Source organism: Lactuca sativa, chromosome 2 (genome assembly GCF_002870075.4).
Source record: "Lactuca sativa cultivar Salinas chromosome 2, Lsat_Salinas_v11, whole genome shotgun sequence".
NCBI classification, from domain to species: domain Eukaryota; kingdom Viridiplantae; phylum Streptophyta; class Magnoliopsida; order Asterales; family Asteraceae; genus Lactuca; species Lactuca sativa.
The window spans coordinates 197,667,870-197,685,867 of NC_056624.2; the positions used below are offsets into that span (position 1 = coordinate 197,667,870).

General features: G+C 35.2%; 3 protein-coding genes across 3 annotated transcripts; 2 read left to right on the forward strand and 1 right to left on the reverse strand.

Moving 5' to 3' along the window:
* Positions 1 to 3,696: 3,696 nt before the first annotated feature.
* Positions 3,697 to 6,596, forward strand: LOC111899769 (NAC domain-containing protein 53). The gene is made up of 6 exons (XM_023895611.3): positions 3,697 to 4,024; positions 4,397 to 4,674; positions 4,794 to 4,985; positions 5,079 to 5,573; positions 5,659 to 5,854; positions 5,972 to 6,596. The coding sequence occupies exons 1-6, from the start codon at positions 3,832 to 3,834 to the stop codon at positions 6,361 to 6,363; spliced, it is 1,746 nt and encodes a 581-aa protein (XP_023751379.1). The 5' UTR covers positions 3,697 to 3,831; the 3' UTR covers positions 6,364 to 6,596.
* Positions 6,597 to 9,264: 2,668 nt separating this feature from the next.
* On the forward strand, positions 9,265 to 11,650 carry LOC111899766 (probable CoA ligase CCL5). Its single transcript, XM_023895608.3, has 4 exons — positions 9,265 to 10,817; positions 10,887 to 10,954; positions 11,028 to 11,130; positions 11,420 to 11,650. The coding sequence occupies exons 1-4, from the start codon at positions 9,417 to 9,419 to the stop codon at positions 11,543 to 11,545; spliced, it is 1,698 nt and encodes a 565-aa protein (XP_023751376.1). The 5' UTR covers positions 9,265 to 9,416; the 3' UTR covers positions 11,546 to 11,650.
* Positions 11,651 to 11,719: 69 nt separating this feature from the next.
* Positions 11,720 to 14,911, reverse strand: LOC111899767 (acyl-CoA-binding domain-containing protein 6). The gene is made up of 10 exons (XM_023895609.3): positions 14,747 to 14,911; positions 14,028 to 14,133; positions 13,832 to 13,909; positions 13,607 to 13,766; positions 13,304 to 13,505; positions 13,083 to 13,209; positions 12,880 to 12,994; positions 12,701 to 12,789; positions 12,181 to 12,618; positions 11,720 to 12,111 (listed from the first exon to the last, which is right to left on the reverse strand). Exons 2-10 carry the CDS (start codon positions 14,121 to 14,123, stop codon positions 11,941 to 11,943), a joined length of 1,476 nt encoding a protein of 491 aa, XP_023751377.1. The 5' UTR covers positions 14,124 to 14,133; positions 14,747 to 14,911; the 3' UTR covers positions 11,720 to 11,940.
* Positions 14,912 to 17,998: the final 3,087 nt, after the last annotated feature.

Consider the following 17,998-nt stretch of genomic DNA (forward strand, 5'->3'; position numbering starts at 1 on the left):
ATTTGGTTTCTGGGATTGTACTCTGATTTTTATTCTATTGATGATATAGTTATGAGACACGTTGTTACAGTTTTTTATAAGTTGATTTGACATTTGTAATGTTTACGGTAGACTATTTTATAAGTTACTTAATTAAAAATAAAATTTTTGGCCTTGAAAATTGGGATGTTATAGTAAGACTAATTTGGTTGTATGAATTTTATTTCAATGTTATAAGACTAGAAATATTAAAATTTCGATGTTGAAAAACTATTTTAAGTTTGTAAAATTAGTTTATTTAAATTACTGTTTATTACAGTAACATGTTAATGTTAAAAAACAAATATATTTCTTATTATTAGGGGTGTTTATGGGGCGGTTCGGATCGGATAGTAAAAAAATTATAAACTGTGACAACGGGGCGGGTACCTTGCTAGCACTAACCATAACCGAACCGAATTGCTAAAAAACCCGAACCGAACCGAACCGTATAAAGGCGGGTAACCACGGTTCGGTTCACGGGTATTCGTTAAATATAAAAAATAATAATCAATCAAAACTACAAACTCCATTTTAAACAATTCTTTTCTAAAACTAAAAAACTCACAAAATTAAGAAAAAAATCAATGCTTGCTAATAAACCAACTCTTTAATATTATAAAACCAATCATCAATTCTTTGATATTTTGATATTTGATATTTATTAATTCTTGTTTTTTTGCATGTGCCGTCAAACTAATTCTTTGGTTACGAAGGATAATTAATTTGATATCATAAACCAACTTCACTTCTAGATTTTCTAGATTTACGCATAACAAAACACAATATATTCGAATTACAGTAAAAAAGAGAGTTAATTCTTTGATGTTTAAATTACAATCAAATACATTAATATAACCGAATCTCATATATATATATATATATATATATATATATATATATATATATATATATATATATATATATATATATATATATATATATATATATATATGAAATTCGGTTATATTAATATATTTGATTGTAAATATCCAAACCGAAATCGACCCGTAGGTATTCGGTTTTTTCGGTTTTGGTCTTTTTAGGTTTCGGTTTTTTTGGATTCGGTTTTTTTCGGTTTCGGGTTGGCTGGATCGGCTCGGTTTTTCGGTTTTGCGGTTTTTTTGCACACCTCTATTTATTACATGCTTCAACCGTTTGATTCACCTCTTCTGCAACAAAGGGTTGCAGAAGTGGTCCGCAAACTTCAAACGTTTTCGCTTCTAAAAAAACAAACAACATCTGGATCTTTATATGTATGTTTACATTTAGGCATGTTTGCATATGTATTTGTATACCCGAGTTTGACTAATTAATCATGTTTGTTGCTTTTGAATTTATAGTTTTATTGAAAATTAGATGTTCTTTATAAATAATACTATTGTTGGTTGTTCACGTATCACAAAATTATAATATTCTTCAAATTCCTTTAACAAAACTTAATTTATTAAATATTCTTTTCTTTCACTCATAGTAAAAGTCATACATGAAATTAATCAAACACAAAATTAAATACAAAATAAAACATATAACTTGTTATTAGACCTACATATTTCTTCTTTCTATGTATTTATATGCCGAATGTTTTAAAATATTCTTTCAAAATATCTATTTAACAAAATTAAACCTCTATATTTATTGCAATAGATTAGTATATACTTATAACAAATCAATTAAAAGAATACAATGATTACCTAATGCTATATTTATTGTCGTTCTATTTATAATAATGACATATACTTAATTAAGTTTGTTTAATAAACCATGACTATATCTTACATACTTATAAAACTTGCATTTTTTTTTGAATCTCATACATTTGAAACTCCCTACAATAATTTGCTAAAACCTTATGTATTTGAAACCCCCAAACCTTTTCACCTTCTTAATAATTAATCACACATAATCAATGGTAATTTATATGAGATAATAATTTGCTAAAACCTCATGCATTTGTATGATATTAGAACATGTTTGAGTTTTTGGGTTTTAGACTTTAGTAAATGGGTAATCCGTTTGATACGTTGGATTTGAAGCTATCTTATTCGAATTACCCAAATTCTTATTTTCCTTATTCAAATGTTACATCAATGCCATACAAAATATAAATTAATAATATATGCTCACGCACTTTTTGTACAAGCCCCAATCAAAATACAATATATCATGATCATACAATTAAGTGTGTCATTTATTCCATTTTTTGGCTTTATAACAAAAATTTGTTTACGTGGCGAAGAAAGAAAACTTGAAGATGAATATTTAGGTTGGATGTTTATATAAGATTTGTTTTAAATATATAATAAGCAACGATTATAAATAATAAAATCAAATTACATTGCTATGTCATATTATCCATGCAAGTCTCTTTTGAAATGCAATTTGTCTATCTTATCACTTTATTATTTAGTGTATGTTTCAAATTTTAATAATAATATTAAGTGTTTCTTAAAAGTCTTCTTTAACTTATTATTAATAATAAGTGGTTTAAAATTAATGAATAACAAATTTAATTGATAATAACATCAAATTATAAACTACATTTAGATATAAATAAATTGTATTTTAAATGAACATCATTATTGAAATTAAAAAATGATCGCATAAGTAAAAATATAATTAATCAATAATAATAATTGTTAAAAATAATACTTAATAGATAATTATATTTAATTATATTAATGAGGAATGTGGGTTCATATCAATGAATATTATTGTTCAAAATAATTGAATATATATATATATATATATATATATATATATATATATATATATATAAATTAGTGTAAAAATATTATCTCAAAGTTAATGTCAATAACATAACCATTTTAAACATATATTTTTTAATATTTTAACAATATATTTTTAATCTTCGCTGCGCAACGCGCGGGAATTCGTCTAGTTTAATACATATAAGACTCTCGACGTGTGTTCTACATAAATGTTATTTTTCTACCCATAGATGTAAATATAAACATCTAAATGTTTACACACAATGTCGTATTTAAGCATCCACATGTATATATTCTTAACAAAACATATACTTATAATGTCATTTGTAAAGATATTACACATTATCAATGATGTTAACTTCAAGTTATATTCACCAAGAGATACTGTAAGTTTCGCAGATTATCCAAGAGATACTGCAAGAGACTTCTTTGCCAAGTTTGATGACAACTTTATATTGTCTTTTTTTTTTTTTTTTTTTTTTTTTTTTTTTTTTTTAATTTGAAATATTTTATAACAAAGATGATTTCACTTGTTGATAGGAGAATGATACTTGTTTTTTTGGTTTGTTTTCGTGAATGTTTTTTTTTTTGTTTAATATGTTTTTATTAGCATTTAGGTTTTACGTTGTTAAAAAATCCAATTTACTTCCATATATAAAATCTACATATTTATACCAAAAAGAACCAATAAGCAAAATATAGGTTCCTAAAAAACAATTTCGTACCCATATTCATAGATGTCTATATTTAATTTAGTATTTAGTATACGTTTATGAAAATAGTATATGGTTTACAAATGATTATTTTAGGTAATACAGTACTTGTTTATTTAATGGATTTTACGTTAGGAAACAAAAAGTGGTATGTTGAGTGCCACCGAAGTCTATTCTGAGCTTCTAGGAAGCATCCACGACTACGTGTTGACAGATATAAGGAATTAAAGTCGTCATTTTGGACCAACTCAAGCCCGCTTTTACTTTCTCTGGATCAAATGCCTCAAATTGAGAAACCCTAATCAACACAATTCCTCAATTCACCCCACTTTTTTCTCTCTAAATTCTTCTTCAAATCTTATTCGTATATGGCAGTGGTGCTTGATTCGGTAACACCGGCTCCAACAACGGCTTCCTCTCTCGCTCCTGGGTTTAGGTTTCATCCAACGGATGAAGAACTTGTACGGTATTATCTGAGGCGTAAGATTTGCGGCAAACCCTTCCGATTTGACGCTATTTCTGATGTTGATGTCTACAAAGTCGAACCTTGGGATCTTCCAGGTTAATTCACTTCTTTCTATGGTGAAGAATTGTGTTAATTAGGTCTTATTTATTTAAATTAAGTGTATGGTTGTCGTTTTAGTTGTGTGATTTCGTCTGGTTTTAATCAAACCAAGCTTTTAGTTGTCGATTTGATGCGCCCTTGTTTAGTTATTCCGCTCCGGATCAACAAGATATTCTTAGAACCAAACTTTTGATGCATCTGGGAAGTGATCTGGACGATATTGGTTGGATTCGTGTGAATCTAAGTGGCAATACTGTGAAATTCCATCAATTATCTTAACATAGAGCTAATATGTCATCTTATTCGAAAGGTTAACAAATTCAAAAGATTCTTTGAATTGATTCTCTTTGGTCAATTTGGGGGTGCAGGTCTGTCCAGGCTTAAGAGCAGAGATCTGGAATGGTACTTTTTCAGTGTCCTGGATAAGAAGTATGGGAATGGGTCACGTACAAATCGAGCAACTGATAAAGGGTACTGGAAGACAACTGGGAAAGACAGGTCTGTTTACCATAGGTCTCAACTGGTTGGCATGAAAAAAACTCTGGTGTATCATATTGGTCGGGCTCCAAAGGGAGAGAGGACAAACTGGGTTATGCATGAATACAGACTCATTGATCAGGAGTTGGAAAAAGCTGGAATTATCCAGGTGAGATCCATGTACTTTGTATAACATTAACAAACAATAGGTGTATGAGAAAATTATATGGCTTACATTATGCTAGTTTTGATGCATCTTCTTGGCTTTTCTGTATTTTGTGCTGGCAGGACTCATTTGTCCTTTGTAGAATCTTCCGGAAGAGTGGTTCTGGACCTAAAAATGGTGAACAGTATGGGGCACCATTTGTTGAGGAGGAATGGGAGGATGATGAACTGGTAATGGTCCCCAAGCAGGAGTTTGCTGAAGATTTTCCTGTTGATGATGATGATGCCTACTTAGATGCAAATGACCTTGAACAGGTTTGACCTTTATGTAATTCTGATGTGCATCTACTTATATATAATATATATTCATGATTCTGATGAATGCTCTTTCCTTTTATTTTACCTTAGATTCTTGGCTCAGACACACCAGACAAAGTTGCTCCTCTTCCATTGGACTTGCATGATGGTGATAATCTCAGCAGTGCTGACGTGTCTACAGAAATGATCGAAGACCACCCTCAAAAGTTGTTGATGGATGAGGGTGAGAATCAACATCAAGCTGAGAAAGAAGATGGGCCTAAGTTGTTTGATTTGCCTGTGCAGAATGAGATGGATCCAAAATCTGTGAAGCATGAATACATTGGTGAAACAAACAATGCCTCAGATTTTGATGTGGATTACCTGCTTGATGAGCCCTTTTTTGATGCTTCTACTGGTGACTTTCAGTTTGATGCAAGTTCATTCCTTGAAGCAGATGATCTTAAAAACGAAGTCAAAACAGAACCTGGCCTTGAAATGTTTGATGAATATACTTCATTTATTAATCCAACGAATAACTTGGAATACACTTTTGATTCAATAGACAACGAGGATATTCTCCCTGAATCATCCCTCATTCTTGAGGTAACATCAACACCACAACATAACTGCAGTTACTTTTTTCTTGTTTTTGATTAGCGTCCCTTATCTAATATATTTGAATAATCAGAATGCAAACGAAGATACCCACGATGCGATTGAAGCTACCCAGCAATTCTTTGAAGGGCAGAACTGTAATATTGCTCCAGCAAAGGTAGAGCAACCAGATTTGGCAACAGGCAACAATGTTGCCTCCTCTTCAGGCCAAGAACATCAAGATTCAGCACCTCACGAGGCAAATGAAGCAAGCCAACAACCGTTTGAAGGTAATCTTGGGGACGGAAATGGATAGAATTCGAATCCGTTCTCTTTTTTTTTTTTTTTGGTTTATTAAAAGACAAAAATACCCTTGTCATGTATATCTGACTGTGAGGTTTGTGCAGAGTTTGCATACCCGTTTCTCCAGAGGGCGAGTTACATGCTGGGGAACATATCTGCACCACCAGCATTTGCATCAGAGTATCCTTCAAAGTATTTGGCAGCTGCTGCTTCACAAGCTTCAACATCAGTTCGGGTGACCACTGGAATGATCCGTATAAGAGACGTTTCTTTCACAGGGACCAAACTGGACTGGTCATTGGGGAAGAATGGTCATCTGGACATTGTTCTCTCATTGAGGTTGGATCAAGATCAAAATCAAAATCAAAGTGTTGTTGGAAAGGGGCATTCCGGTGTTTCCAGGAGTTGGTTTTTTTGCCTGTTTCTGTGCATCATGGTTGTTTCGTTGAGCTCCCAGATCAGCAGTCTCATCTGTCCAAGGTCATACATGAGCTGAAAAAAGAAAATGGTCAATGGTCAACAACAGGAGGAGGATATGCGTCTGCTTCATGGTTTATTTGCTTAGTTTAGCAGCATCTTTTTAACAAATAATCATTATCAGTCATTTTGCTGACTGATCTCTGATTCTGGAATTGGGAAATGTTTATTTTTGTTAAAGGTTGTTGGTAACAACATTTGGGGAAGTTTAAGTTTGACTGGAAGGAAATAGTACATCGCTATTTCATGTCATTTTTTTGTTGATCTTTTAGTCCTACTTTTTAACCAACTGTTCCACGCATGTTGTGTTTGTTTACTGTTATGACTAATATTGACTGTTGCTCTGCTTCAATGTTATTCATATATCATTATTTAACAATAGTATGGTTAAAAGATCCGAAGCTATGTGAATGTGATACATTATCTTTAAATGAAAGCTGTTGATGGCATTTATTACGCATGGGTGCTAAACATTTCTGGAAAATTTAACTTTCCTTATTTATATACTTTGTGATCTCAATTAATGGGTTATGCTTTATGGAATTATAGATAATCGGGTACTTGTCAACACAGTTGAATCAAATCAAAGGTGAAATCTTTGTTTCATTGCCATTGTCCAATTTACTGCAATTTTCTTCAAAAAACGTAACATGGTGGAGTTGGTGCCCTTGCCTACTGATCAAAGAAAATTGGATTCCTTTCAATATCTAGGGTTTAGAAAACTCAAGACTCAACCGAAAGGTGAATTAAGCTCGTAGATGTAAAGTTTGATGTTAGAATCTTGGTCTAATTTTGATCAACACTCAAAACCTACTATATTCCATTAATGATTCAAATTCTCGAAATTCATTTTGATAATCAATTCTTGATACCCTTAGTCTATAAGTCTTTTGATGCTACACAAATAATTTAATAAATACCACTAAATGGTAATTAATAGTCTCCCAAAATTTTGAAAAGTTCTCTAGATCAAAATTAAACTCATCGGATCTCGTAGTAGTTAAATAATAGACAAGGATTATAATATGTACGAGATATGTTACATATCTTTTACCAACTTAAAACAAAAAAAAAATGTTCCATTTTAAGCAAAACAAACTTTCGGAAATTGAATTTTTTTTAGCATCTTGTAAATATCAACAAAAATTGTTGGGTGTTACTATCAAGAGCCTACCATTTCATATAAATACATATGAAGTTATTATATAATATTATTAGATAACTAATTGATAATGAAACATATTAGGTTGAAGTTGGTTGTCAAATCAACAGGAAACGACAAGTTATGTTGGTTTTACATTTTAGTAAAATTTTAAAATGGCATGATTTCTTTGGGTTTATAAATGGTAATACAAACTGTAAAACAAAACCTTGTGATTTTAACCATCGATCCAGTGGCGGACGCAGACTGTTTTAGTAGGGGTGTCCCTCGTACTTCAAGCGGGTGCACGTAATAGAAAAAACCAAAAAAAAAAAAAAAAAATTACACTGCGTGCCGGAAATTGAGCAGTGGCCCGGGACCCAAATGCCCTACATAGGTCCGCCACTGCATCGACCAACCCGAACATGTATTTTTCGAAACTTCAAGCTTTCAGCTTTTTGTTTGATAACTAATTAACTATTTTATGTTTTCATTATCACTTCTAAATCTAACTTTTAAGATTGCGTATACATTTATGGTTTCATATCATAATACTATTATAACACTATGTGACAAGTTTTTTTTTTTTTATCATGTTTATATAACAACATTATCAACTGACTCTGTAATTTCATTGGAATAGGTATGAGAGAGGTAAATGTTGATATTCATGGTGAGCCAGAGTTATTTTATTATTTTTTTAGACCTATAAAATATATTAAAAAACTATCAAGGAGCTAGAGAAAAGAGCACATTACATAATGTTTAAAGCTAATCTAGGGTTGTGAGTTGTGACTTGTGAGTCAACCAACCCAAATAATTTTATTCTTATTCCTATTGCAAATCCAAAAAAACAATTGAGACACATTGCCACAATATGATAGAAATAGTGTGTTTTTTTTGGCTTGCTCACTTCAAAGATAGTGTTGTGAAACTTGCAAATCGCTGAAAAAGAAGTAATAACAATTGCATCAAAGAAGAAGTTATCCTTCCAAGAGATCCAGCAGTTAATAGAGTTAGACGTAACCCGATCAAGCTCTCACCAAGCATGTATCAATATCCAAATCGATAACAAAGTCTCACAAGTTGTACAAACATTATTCATGGTACATTTCAATGTGGCTGTGCAAATGGTACACAAACTTAAGTTCCCAACAATTGTTTTATTGACAAGATTCAAACAAGTTAGCACTCGATTTAAGTTCAATCTCCGTGATTAAATGTTCAATATAACAGCTAACCATCCATTAGAACTCTTAATTGTATTGGGAACCAAAATCAAACTATAGAACACTTTTCAACAATGGACTTCATAAAAACACAACATACCATGTATAAAAGCAATCTAGTGTATTTTCGATGATAGAAAATAGTCAAAATTCCCATCCCCCGCCCCCCAAAAATGTATGAAATTTGATTTAATAAGTATTTTTATATGTTTTTTCTCCACCTTAATTTCAGTTAAAAACAAAGAAAAAAAATGAATCTTTAGATCCTAATCAATATAGCAGATAGTATATTTTGTATAACTTTTATTTTAAAGGACTTAACTGTAAAATGATTATTTAAATTTAAAGGTTTATATTAAACTGTTATGTAAGTCTTATAAATGTTTAGGTTAGTTGGCAATTAATACTTTTCTTTTCCTTTTTGTAGGGATGAAGCATGATCTAAAAATAGGACAAGGACAAAGAAGATATAAACAATTATCAAAGTATATACCTTTCATCACTTTAACATTCTATCGAATCTACCCTAGACCTAGTCATCTTTTATCAATATAACCCGGCCGGCAAACATGACAGATATTGATGTACCTAACGTCCGGTGATAACGATGCACATAAAGACACAACTGCATTATCATTCCATACTATAAACCTTTATAGTTTGATTCAACTACATTAAAATTCTCCCATATCGATCAGCCACATGGACACCTTGGAGGAAGTATCACCTGTTAGCCGATTTCGGCCCTCAGGAGAAAAAAACAACAGTGGGTTCGATCCCCAGACAGGGATCTACCACTCGTTGTTGCAACTTGGGACCAACAACAAGATCCCGACCACTCCTTACCTCGATACAGCTACATTTGTGTTGTCACAGTTCCCAAAATCAGACCAAGCCGAATCACGAGTAGCTCTTATCGACTTGGCTACAAACCAGCGAGCCACCTACGGTCAACTTAAACGATCAATCTACTCGTTAGCAACCGGGTTGCACCACGGCCTTGGTATCCGTAAGGGGGATGTCGTCTTTTTGTTATCACCAAACTCAATCCTCTACCCAACCATATGTCTAGCCGTGTTTTTAATCGGCGGGGTCCTCACCACGGCTAATCCGCTTAACACCAAGTCAGAAATAACCAAACAAGTGCTCGACTCGGGTGCGACATTGGCCGTTGTGGCTCCCGGGGAGGAGCATAAGTTGGTGTCAACTAATGTACCTATCCTACTGACCTCTCGTCCCTCTAGCGGGGACGAGTTGTCTGTAGAAGAACTTATCGACGGCTGTGAGCCGATGGAGTTGCCCGAAACCCGGTCAGCTCAGTCGGATACGGCGGCGATACTGTATTCCTCAGGGACGACCGGAGTGAGTAAAGGAGTTGTTTTAACACATGCAAATTTCATTTCAGTCATGACACTCTTAAAATGGTCGGTCGACAACATGTCGGCTAACAACGATGTTTTCTTATGTTTCATACCAATGTTTCATATCTACGGTCTCGCGTTTTTCGGTTTGGGGTTGTTTTGTTCAGGTACTACAACGGTTTTAATGAAAAAATATGAGTTTCAAGGTATGTTAGAAGCTATACACACTCATAAAGTCAACAACATTCCGGCAGTTCCTCCGGTGATACTAAGTCTGGTCAAACATGATGGAGGTGGGTATGATTTATCATCTTTGAGACGGGTGGGGTCTGGAGCTGCACCGTTGAGTAAGGAGTTGGTGGACCGGTTTAGGGCTAGGTTTCCGTGGGTGGCTCTTAGGCCGGGGTATGGGCTGACCGAGAGCTGTGGGGCAGCGACTTTATTTGTTAGTAATGAAGAGGCGAAGACTCATCTGGCTGGTTCGGGCGGTTTGCTACCGAGTTTTTGTGCTAAGGTGGTTGATTTTGAAACGGGGGTTGCTATGCCGCCTTATAAGGAAGGTGAATTGTGGCTGAAGGGACCCACAGTGATGAAAGGTTATTTGGGAAATGAAGAGGCCACGGCTGCAACTATTAACTCGGATGGGTGGTTGAGGACTGGAGATCTTTGTTATTTTGATGAAGATGGGTGTCTTTATGTTGTTGATAGGATAAAGGAGCTCATTAAACATAATGGGTATCAGGTAAGTGGACAAGTGTGTGGATGTGTTTTGAAATACATATATGATGAATGACATGAAGCACAAATGCAGGTAGCTCCAGCCGAACTTGAAGCCGTGCTATTGAGCCATCCCGAAATACTGGATGCAGCAGTCATACCGTGAGTTTCTGTGAGCTTGTGTATGTGTGTGATTAAGTTTTCGTGTGTTTTTAAAGAATCTGCAATATTTTAGACTTGAAGATGAAGAGGCAGGAGAGATACCCATGGCATATGTGGTGAGAGCAGCTGGATGTCAACTCAGTGAAGACCAAGTTATTAAATTTGTTGCCAGTCAGGTTTGTCTCGATACCTTCATGACATGACAAAATAGACTGTACTATGTTTGACATGTATTGATTGGACTGGGAAAAAATTTGGTATTTATTGTCCTACCGAAAAAGGTGGAAGAGGGACTTTCTCTTGGTCTTTTATTTCTGCAAAAGACTGTGAAAACCCTCTTCATTCTCATCATCGAAAATTGTCCTAGAATGCTTGTCCAGTCCAATCAAGACTCTGTGTAGCAAATGCAACCTAAGAGCTGCAACATCAATCATTTGATTGTATTTATTTGCATCTATCTTGCAGGTGGCTCCATTCAAGAAGGTGAGGAAAGTTTCCTTCATAAACGAAATACCAAAGTCTGCTGCAGGCAAGATATTGCGAAAGGATTTAGTGGCACAAAGCAAACCGAAACTCAAATCCAAGCTTTGACCACCATAACTTTTGCTTCAATATGTATTCAATCTATCATAAAGCCGGAACATGGATACATCCTTCAATGTATTCTATTAGACATCAATAACTTGTTATTAGCAAGTCACTAGTGTAGTGTAGTGTAGTGTTTTTCAATATCTTCTTTCTCTTCACCTTTTTGCATAAAAAAAATAAACCATTTAATATTTTAATTGAATAGCATCAATTCAAATGGATCAAAATTGATCCCAATCAATTACCATCACATGTCACAAAATGTAGAAGCTCATTCCTATAATTTGAAACAATTAAACGAAAAAAAAGTATTTGGACTATTTGACTTATAATGAATGAAATATTCAACCTTTAAGATGCTATAAGATTGCAAGTTTGATCCGTATCATATCACCAATTTATCCAGCTATCCATCTCCAGACTCCACCTCCACCTGAACCTTGCTTTTCATCAGTCACAGAAACTTCCATATCATGCTCTATTGCTGATTTTTCAGAGCGAAGTGTTTGAACCTCTTGCTCAATGGACTCCATTGATGATAACATCTTCTGTAGATCGAAGATCTGTGCCTGAAACCACCATAATAATAAGTACATTGTAATTCCAAATTAAATGTATCTTGAATATTAATCAAATACCTCTAGTTCAGCACATCTTGATCTTTCAGAAGCCAATTGGCCTTTAACAGAATGCAATTCCATGGATAAGTCAACATGAGCACCATTACATTCCTCAAGTTTTTCCATTAGACTGGAATTTACTGCTTTGACCTCGGTAACTGACGATTCCAATGTTTTTTTCTCTCCTTTGATCATATTAACTTCAACTGAAAGATCCACTTTAGGTTTTGAATCCATGGTTGTGAACTCTAAGCTTTCAGATTTGGCTAGGGCATATGCTGCAGTTACCGAAGCTGCTGCTGCTGCAGCTGCTGGCGACTGAAAGATCTTTGGATGTTTAGAATCCTTTGGTTTTGGTCTCATCACAAATACCTCATTGCTATATTTCCCATTATACCCCCCAAAAGCAACCAAATAGTGTTCACCATCTATTAACACTGATGATACAGACAGCCCCTGTTTCATTTAAAAAAAATAAATAAATACGATTGTAAATAACAAAGAAAGTTATTTATATACAAAAAATTAAAATGGCGACCTCGCTGGCGAGTGGATCTCTTCCCTTCACATTTGTCAATGTTGAGATAACAAGTTTTGACATATCCATCACCAATGTCTCCAAGGCACCTGCAACACAAGGTTATATTGAGGTTTTATAAATTATAAACAAGTCAAACCTTATTTTATTTATTTATTAATCTTATATTATATTCATACCACTTTTATTATCGCCACCACCAACAATATACCAATTTTCATCAATAGAGACGCCAGCATGGCCTGCCCTAGGAGACACCAAATCACCTTGAATTTCTGGTTGGGACCATTCTAACTGCAATACAATGATTTTTTTTTATCATAAACTTAAAATTAAGATGATAGCAAAAAATATATACATACATATAAAAAAAATCACTTACTGTTTCCAAATCCAACACGTGTAGATCATTAAAGAAAATTGAATGAGAACAGCCACCAAATATTAGAAGGTAACGGTTTGCATGCACTGCAGCTGTATGATCAAATCTGGGAGCTGGAGGAGTCTGTCTATCAAAGCAGAAAAAATCAATGCATAAACTTTTTAAAAGCATGCAATGAGGCTAGTAGTATATAAATATGAATATAAGTGAAACATACTTACATAGTCTCAACAACATTCCATGTTAATGTCTCAAGATCAAGAACATGAACATCATTCATAAGTCTTCTCTTTTTGTCTTCTCCACCAAACATTATGAGTTTTGAACCAACCAATGAAACAGATTGTCCACCACGAGCTTCCGGAACTTTTCCTGTGGCTTCCAGTGTCCCACATACATGTGATTCAAGATCAATGAAACGCACTACAAGGTAATGAACAACCAGTAAGATCATTTCATTGAGAACTAAGTACTTGTCCAGGTCATCAAATATCAATCAGAACAACTTTATCAATAAAACAAACCTGTCACATTATCAGAGGTATCCTTTGAGTGGCCACCAAGAAGGAGGAGTTTGTTTCCCCACTTAACCATACTATGACCAGATACAGCAGGGAAAATTTCAGATTCTAATGTTGTGCTTACTTTAATTGTGGACCAACTTAAGTTTTTCAGATCAAATGCCTGCTACCATAACCACTTATTAGTAAACCTACAATGGAAAGATGAGCAGACAACAATAGAGATACCTGAACATCAGATAAGTATCTCCCATTACGACTTCCACCAACAATGTATAACTTTTCATCAGCAACAACTGCAGCATGCTACAATGAAAGAAACAAATGGCATTGGAATGACACACAAGTGATTGTATAACAAGGAATATGAAAAAGATAAGAAGAGTGAAATAAGAATAATTGTATAGTAAAGATATGAGTGAACCTTATAGCGGGCTGATGGTCGTTGCCCAGCTACTGGGAGGGCAACCCATTGGTCACAATCTAAAACTGAATGCCAATTGACACTTTCTGTTCCCATATTAGCTTTCCTAGAATCAATGAAATTTATCAGATTAAAGAGCAAGATAAGGATTGTAACATACTAACAAGTGCGATAAAATGAAATGTTGCAATTAGAATGAAACATGCTTTGGTTCATCAGTTGATTTAGTTATATTGCTAATTAACTTTTGCATTCTATTAACTAGTCCCTAGATCAGGTCTTCAACTTCAACTGCAGATCCATTACATATAAAAGATTAAGAAACTTCTTGGTGAACATGATCTGCCATAATCTCTTCGATCCCTTCATTTCTGTACAAAGGAATCCAACAATTCTCATATGACACAGTATTTCATACATTTTGAAACAGTGCCATCAGGTTCCTCTAATTTGATTCAGTCTCTATTAATATTAAACCCTGAAGATATTAATTTTACAACCGCAGTCAACAGTTGTTGAATTTACCGATCTCAAGACATAATCAAGTTCAAATTATGGTTCCCGTCTCAGCCACCACTCTCCCTCGATCAGACACAATTATTTGTAATTAGACCCAAATTAATACCATTCATCACTACACTTGATAACAACAGTTGATCACATAAATTATATACAAATAAGAACCCGAACGTTGGGGTTTAAGCCATATTCGAGATTACCTCTAAATCGATTTGCTTATGAGTAGAGGAGAACGAACAGTAAAGTACCAAATCCTGCGGAGAATTTGCCGACCGTCGGATCACGGTCGCAGTTTCATCTAGATAATCGGAATACTAACGGGGGAGAATGTAGTCGTCGGTTTGTACAATTGTACTTATACTTTGGACATGCCTAGTTTCCAGAGCTGAAATTTACAAATCCAAAGCATGGCCTAACTGTTGATGCACTAGATGCAAACTGACACTGAGTAGCGGTTAGAAGATTGAAAATTCGTTCTGAAAAAGAGATTGGAATTTGGTAAAGCCGCTTTGTGTTTGGATTAGATTTTTAGCTTATTGCTTATAGCTTATTTGTGGTGAGAATGCTTATTAAAATTAGCTTATTTAGCCTAATAAGCTGGATTTTATTCAAACACTCAAATTAGCTTATTGTGGGAATAAGCAATAACGACTATTTTTTTTTCCTATCCAAACACCCCCTTACCCGAAATATTAACGTTAGGAACAATCAAATTTGCTTATTAAAAAAAACGATTCTCCCACTTAAGAATTTTAATTCATGTTTTATTCATTTCTATGGTAATTATAAAAGGACTAAACTGTAGTTTCGTCTCTGTGGTTAATAAAAAAAGCTATGGATGAAGTCTAAAATCTTTTGAAATTGCATCATTCATTTAAACTCTGATCTTTTTTGTGGTTATAGTCCATGTCAAACATAAAAATACTATCCTATGTTTTTAATTTTTTTTTTATTTTATATTTTCATAAATATTTTAATAATTAAGAAATAAAAAAATAACCCACCCCCACCCACCCTAACACATCCTAACCCCTTGAAGACGTATCTATCATTTTCATTTTCTTAGCTTATCCTGCCGGCATCTCACACCACACGCCTCCATTTCCACTTTCTCCACCTTCATCTTCTCCGATGACCCGCCTATCGTGCCCCGCTGCTTTCTCGGGCGACCGACCATCGTACCCCTCTAGCTTCTCCGACAACCAAACCACTATTCACCATCTCTCTCACTGTTTTCCACCCCTAGGTAAACCCACAGATGATCCAACCCTTGTTCATGATCGCACACCCAATCCATTAAAGCTCCATCAACATCACCACCAAATAGCAAAAATCTGATTTCTCTTTTGCAAAAAATCGATTCCAGCTCATCAGGATTCTGATTTCCTTCTCAAACTTTGGGATTAAATTTGTTTGATCGATTCGTCTGATTGAGGTATCATCTTCTCTCCCCCCCCCCACACACACACGCACACACACTTGATGCTTTTATAATCGATGGTGTTGGTCCGTTTAGATGATAAGAAATAAGTGATGTCGGTGTTCTAATGGTTTTAGTATGAGAGGTAATTGTTTGGTGGTGTTTTAGTTATCATTTGAGTGTTGAATTTTACTGGTGGTTAGATGATGTTGGTTAGGTCAAAACAATGATCGAACTAAAAGATTTGACCTTTTTTACATTGTATAATTTCTAGGGTTTCGGATCTCACCTTGCCGGAGGAGATGAAGTGGGGATGGAGTTATGGCTGGAGGTGTAATGCCCGAGTCACCAGACAAAAGAAGAAGAGTTGTGAAGAAGCATTAGACCAGGAAAAGCTTGTAGATCCAGAGGTTTCTCATCATTTCTAGCTTGTTGAAGGTAAAAATCTTCTACCTTGATGACTCCATGTGTTAGATGGTAGTTTAGGGCTTATTTTTTCATAAAATGGTCCTTTAAGTGGTTCTTGAGAGTATGAGTTACTCCATAAGGTTATAATGTTAGATCCTATTGTTTCCAACGTCCCTTGTGTAACATCCCAAGTTCGGAAGCAAGAAGTTGAAGGGTGCTAAGTGTAAATTAAGGAAGCTACTCGACGAGTAGGTATGCTACTCGTCGAGTCGAAGCGTGATTTGAACGCGGGTTAAGTGGCCAACTCGCCGAGTCGGAAGATGTACTCGACGAGTTGGTGCTGGAATGAGAAAACCCTAATCCTGAGGGTTGCACCCTATTTAAAGGACTTTATGTCCTTCTCCCAGCCTCCTATTCCCCCAGAGAGTTCCAGAAAACCCTAATTTCGTGTGAGACTTCATTGTTGAGGAGATTGGAGCTTGGAAGAGGAATTTGGTGGAAGGAGCTTGAGAAATTAGAGGCTAGCATCAATGGGCTTGTGTAGATCTGGGATCTACATCAGTTTGGGCACATCTCAGAGGTAAGGAGCCATTATCTTAAGCTATTTCCTTTTTGGGTTCATCCTTGGTGGTTGATTTGGAGTTCCTTAGCTTGTTTGAGATCTATTTCGGGTTTGGAGTATAGATCTAGGTTGCTACTCTAGATCTAGGCTTGTTATTGTCAAAATTGTCATAAAGCTTCTATTTAAGAGTTGTTGGTGAAGCCCCTTAGTCCTTAACCCTAGCCCTAGTGTGTTTTGGGCCTATATCTCCTTGGTTTCACGTAAAGTTTACAACTTTATGTAAGGGTTAGACTGTAGAAGAGTGGATCTATGGATTGGAGCCCCTGCATGGCTCGAAAAGCCACTGTATGGATTGAGAACTATAGAGACTCGGCGAGTCACATGGGTGTACTCGACGAGTTGTATGAACATGTGCATGGACTCGGCGAGTTGGAAGAACAACTCGGCGAGTCTGTTGAAGATTGCCTTGGACTCTGCGAGTCTAGTCGCAGAACCCAACCTCTTTTGGTTAAAGCTTTGGATTAGTGAGTCAGTTGGTGACTCAGTGAGTTGGACAGGATGGAATTACAAGATCGTTGAACTCGACGAGTCTTGGGGTGACTTGGCGAGTTAAGTCGTGTTATGGGAGTTTTTTGAGGATAAGAACTCGATGAGTCGACGGGTTGACTCGGCGAGTAGAGTCAACCAGGAAGGTTGACTTTGACTGAGGACTTTGACTTTGACCAAGAGTTGACCAGTTTGACTTCCAAGGGTATTTTGGTAATTTTGGTATTTATGGAATTGGTTCTTTGGTAGTGTTCTGTGGTGAAGTTCGTGTCGGTGGTTGGAGCAGCTTGGTCTTATCTCTTCAGTCGGCAATTGCAGGTGAGTTTTCCTCAATATATCGACAAGGTCTACGACACCAAGGCCGGCCCTTTATCGGATGGAAATTCGGGTATTGTTTGTCATGTTATTGCTCTGCTAGATCTACATCCTGGTATTTAGGATGGTGTTATGTTAGTGACCTGGTTAAGGTCGGTACCCAATATTTAGGGTAATGCTATGTTAGTGACCTGGTTAAGG

Excerpts from the sequence above, each read along its gene's own strand:
- LOC111899769 (XM_023895611.3), top strand. The coding sequence starts at position 3,832 with ATGGCAGTGGTGCTTGATTCGGTAACACCGGCTCCAACAACGGCTTCC. Across the intron at positions 5,574-5,658 it reads AATCATCCCTCATTCTTGAG|AATGCAAACGAAGATACCCA; the intron begins GTAACATCAACA and ends TTGAATAATCAG. Across the intron at positions 5,855-5,971 it reads AAGCCAACAACCGTTTGAAG|AGTTTGCATACCCGTTTCTC; the intron begins GTAATCTTGGGG and ends AGGTTTGTGCAG.
- LOC111899766 (XM_023895608.3), top strand. The coding sequence starts at position 9,417 with ATGGACACCTTGGAGGAAGTATCACCTGTTAGCCGATTTCGGCCCTCA. Across the intron at positions 10,818-10,886 it reads TTAAACATAATGGGTATCAG|GTAGCTCCAGCCGAACTTGA; the intron begins GTAAGTGGACAA and ends GCACAAATGCAG. Across the intron at positions 11,131-11,419 it reads TTAAATTTGTTGCCAGTCAG|GTGGCTCCATTCAAGAAGGT; the intron begins GTTTGTCTCGAT and ends TCTATCTTGCAG.
- LOC111899767 (XM_023895609.3), bottom strand. The coding sequence starts at position 14,123 with ATGGGAACAGAAAGTGTCAATTGGCATTCAGTTTTAGATTGTGACCAA. Across the intron at positions 13,210-13,303 it reads TGGAATGTTGTTGAGACTAT|ACAGACTCCTCCAGCTCCCA; the intron begins GTAAGTATGTTT and ends CTGCTTTGATAG. Across the intron at positions 12,112-12,180 it reads CAAGATGTGCTGAACTAGAG|GCACAGATCTTCGATCTACA; the intron begins GTATTTGATTAA and ends TGGTGGTTTCAG.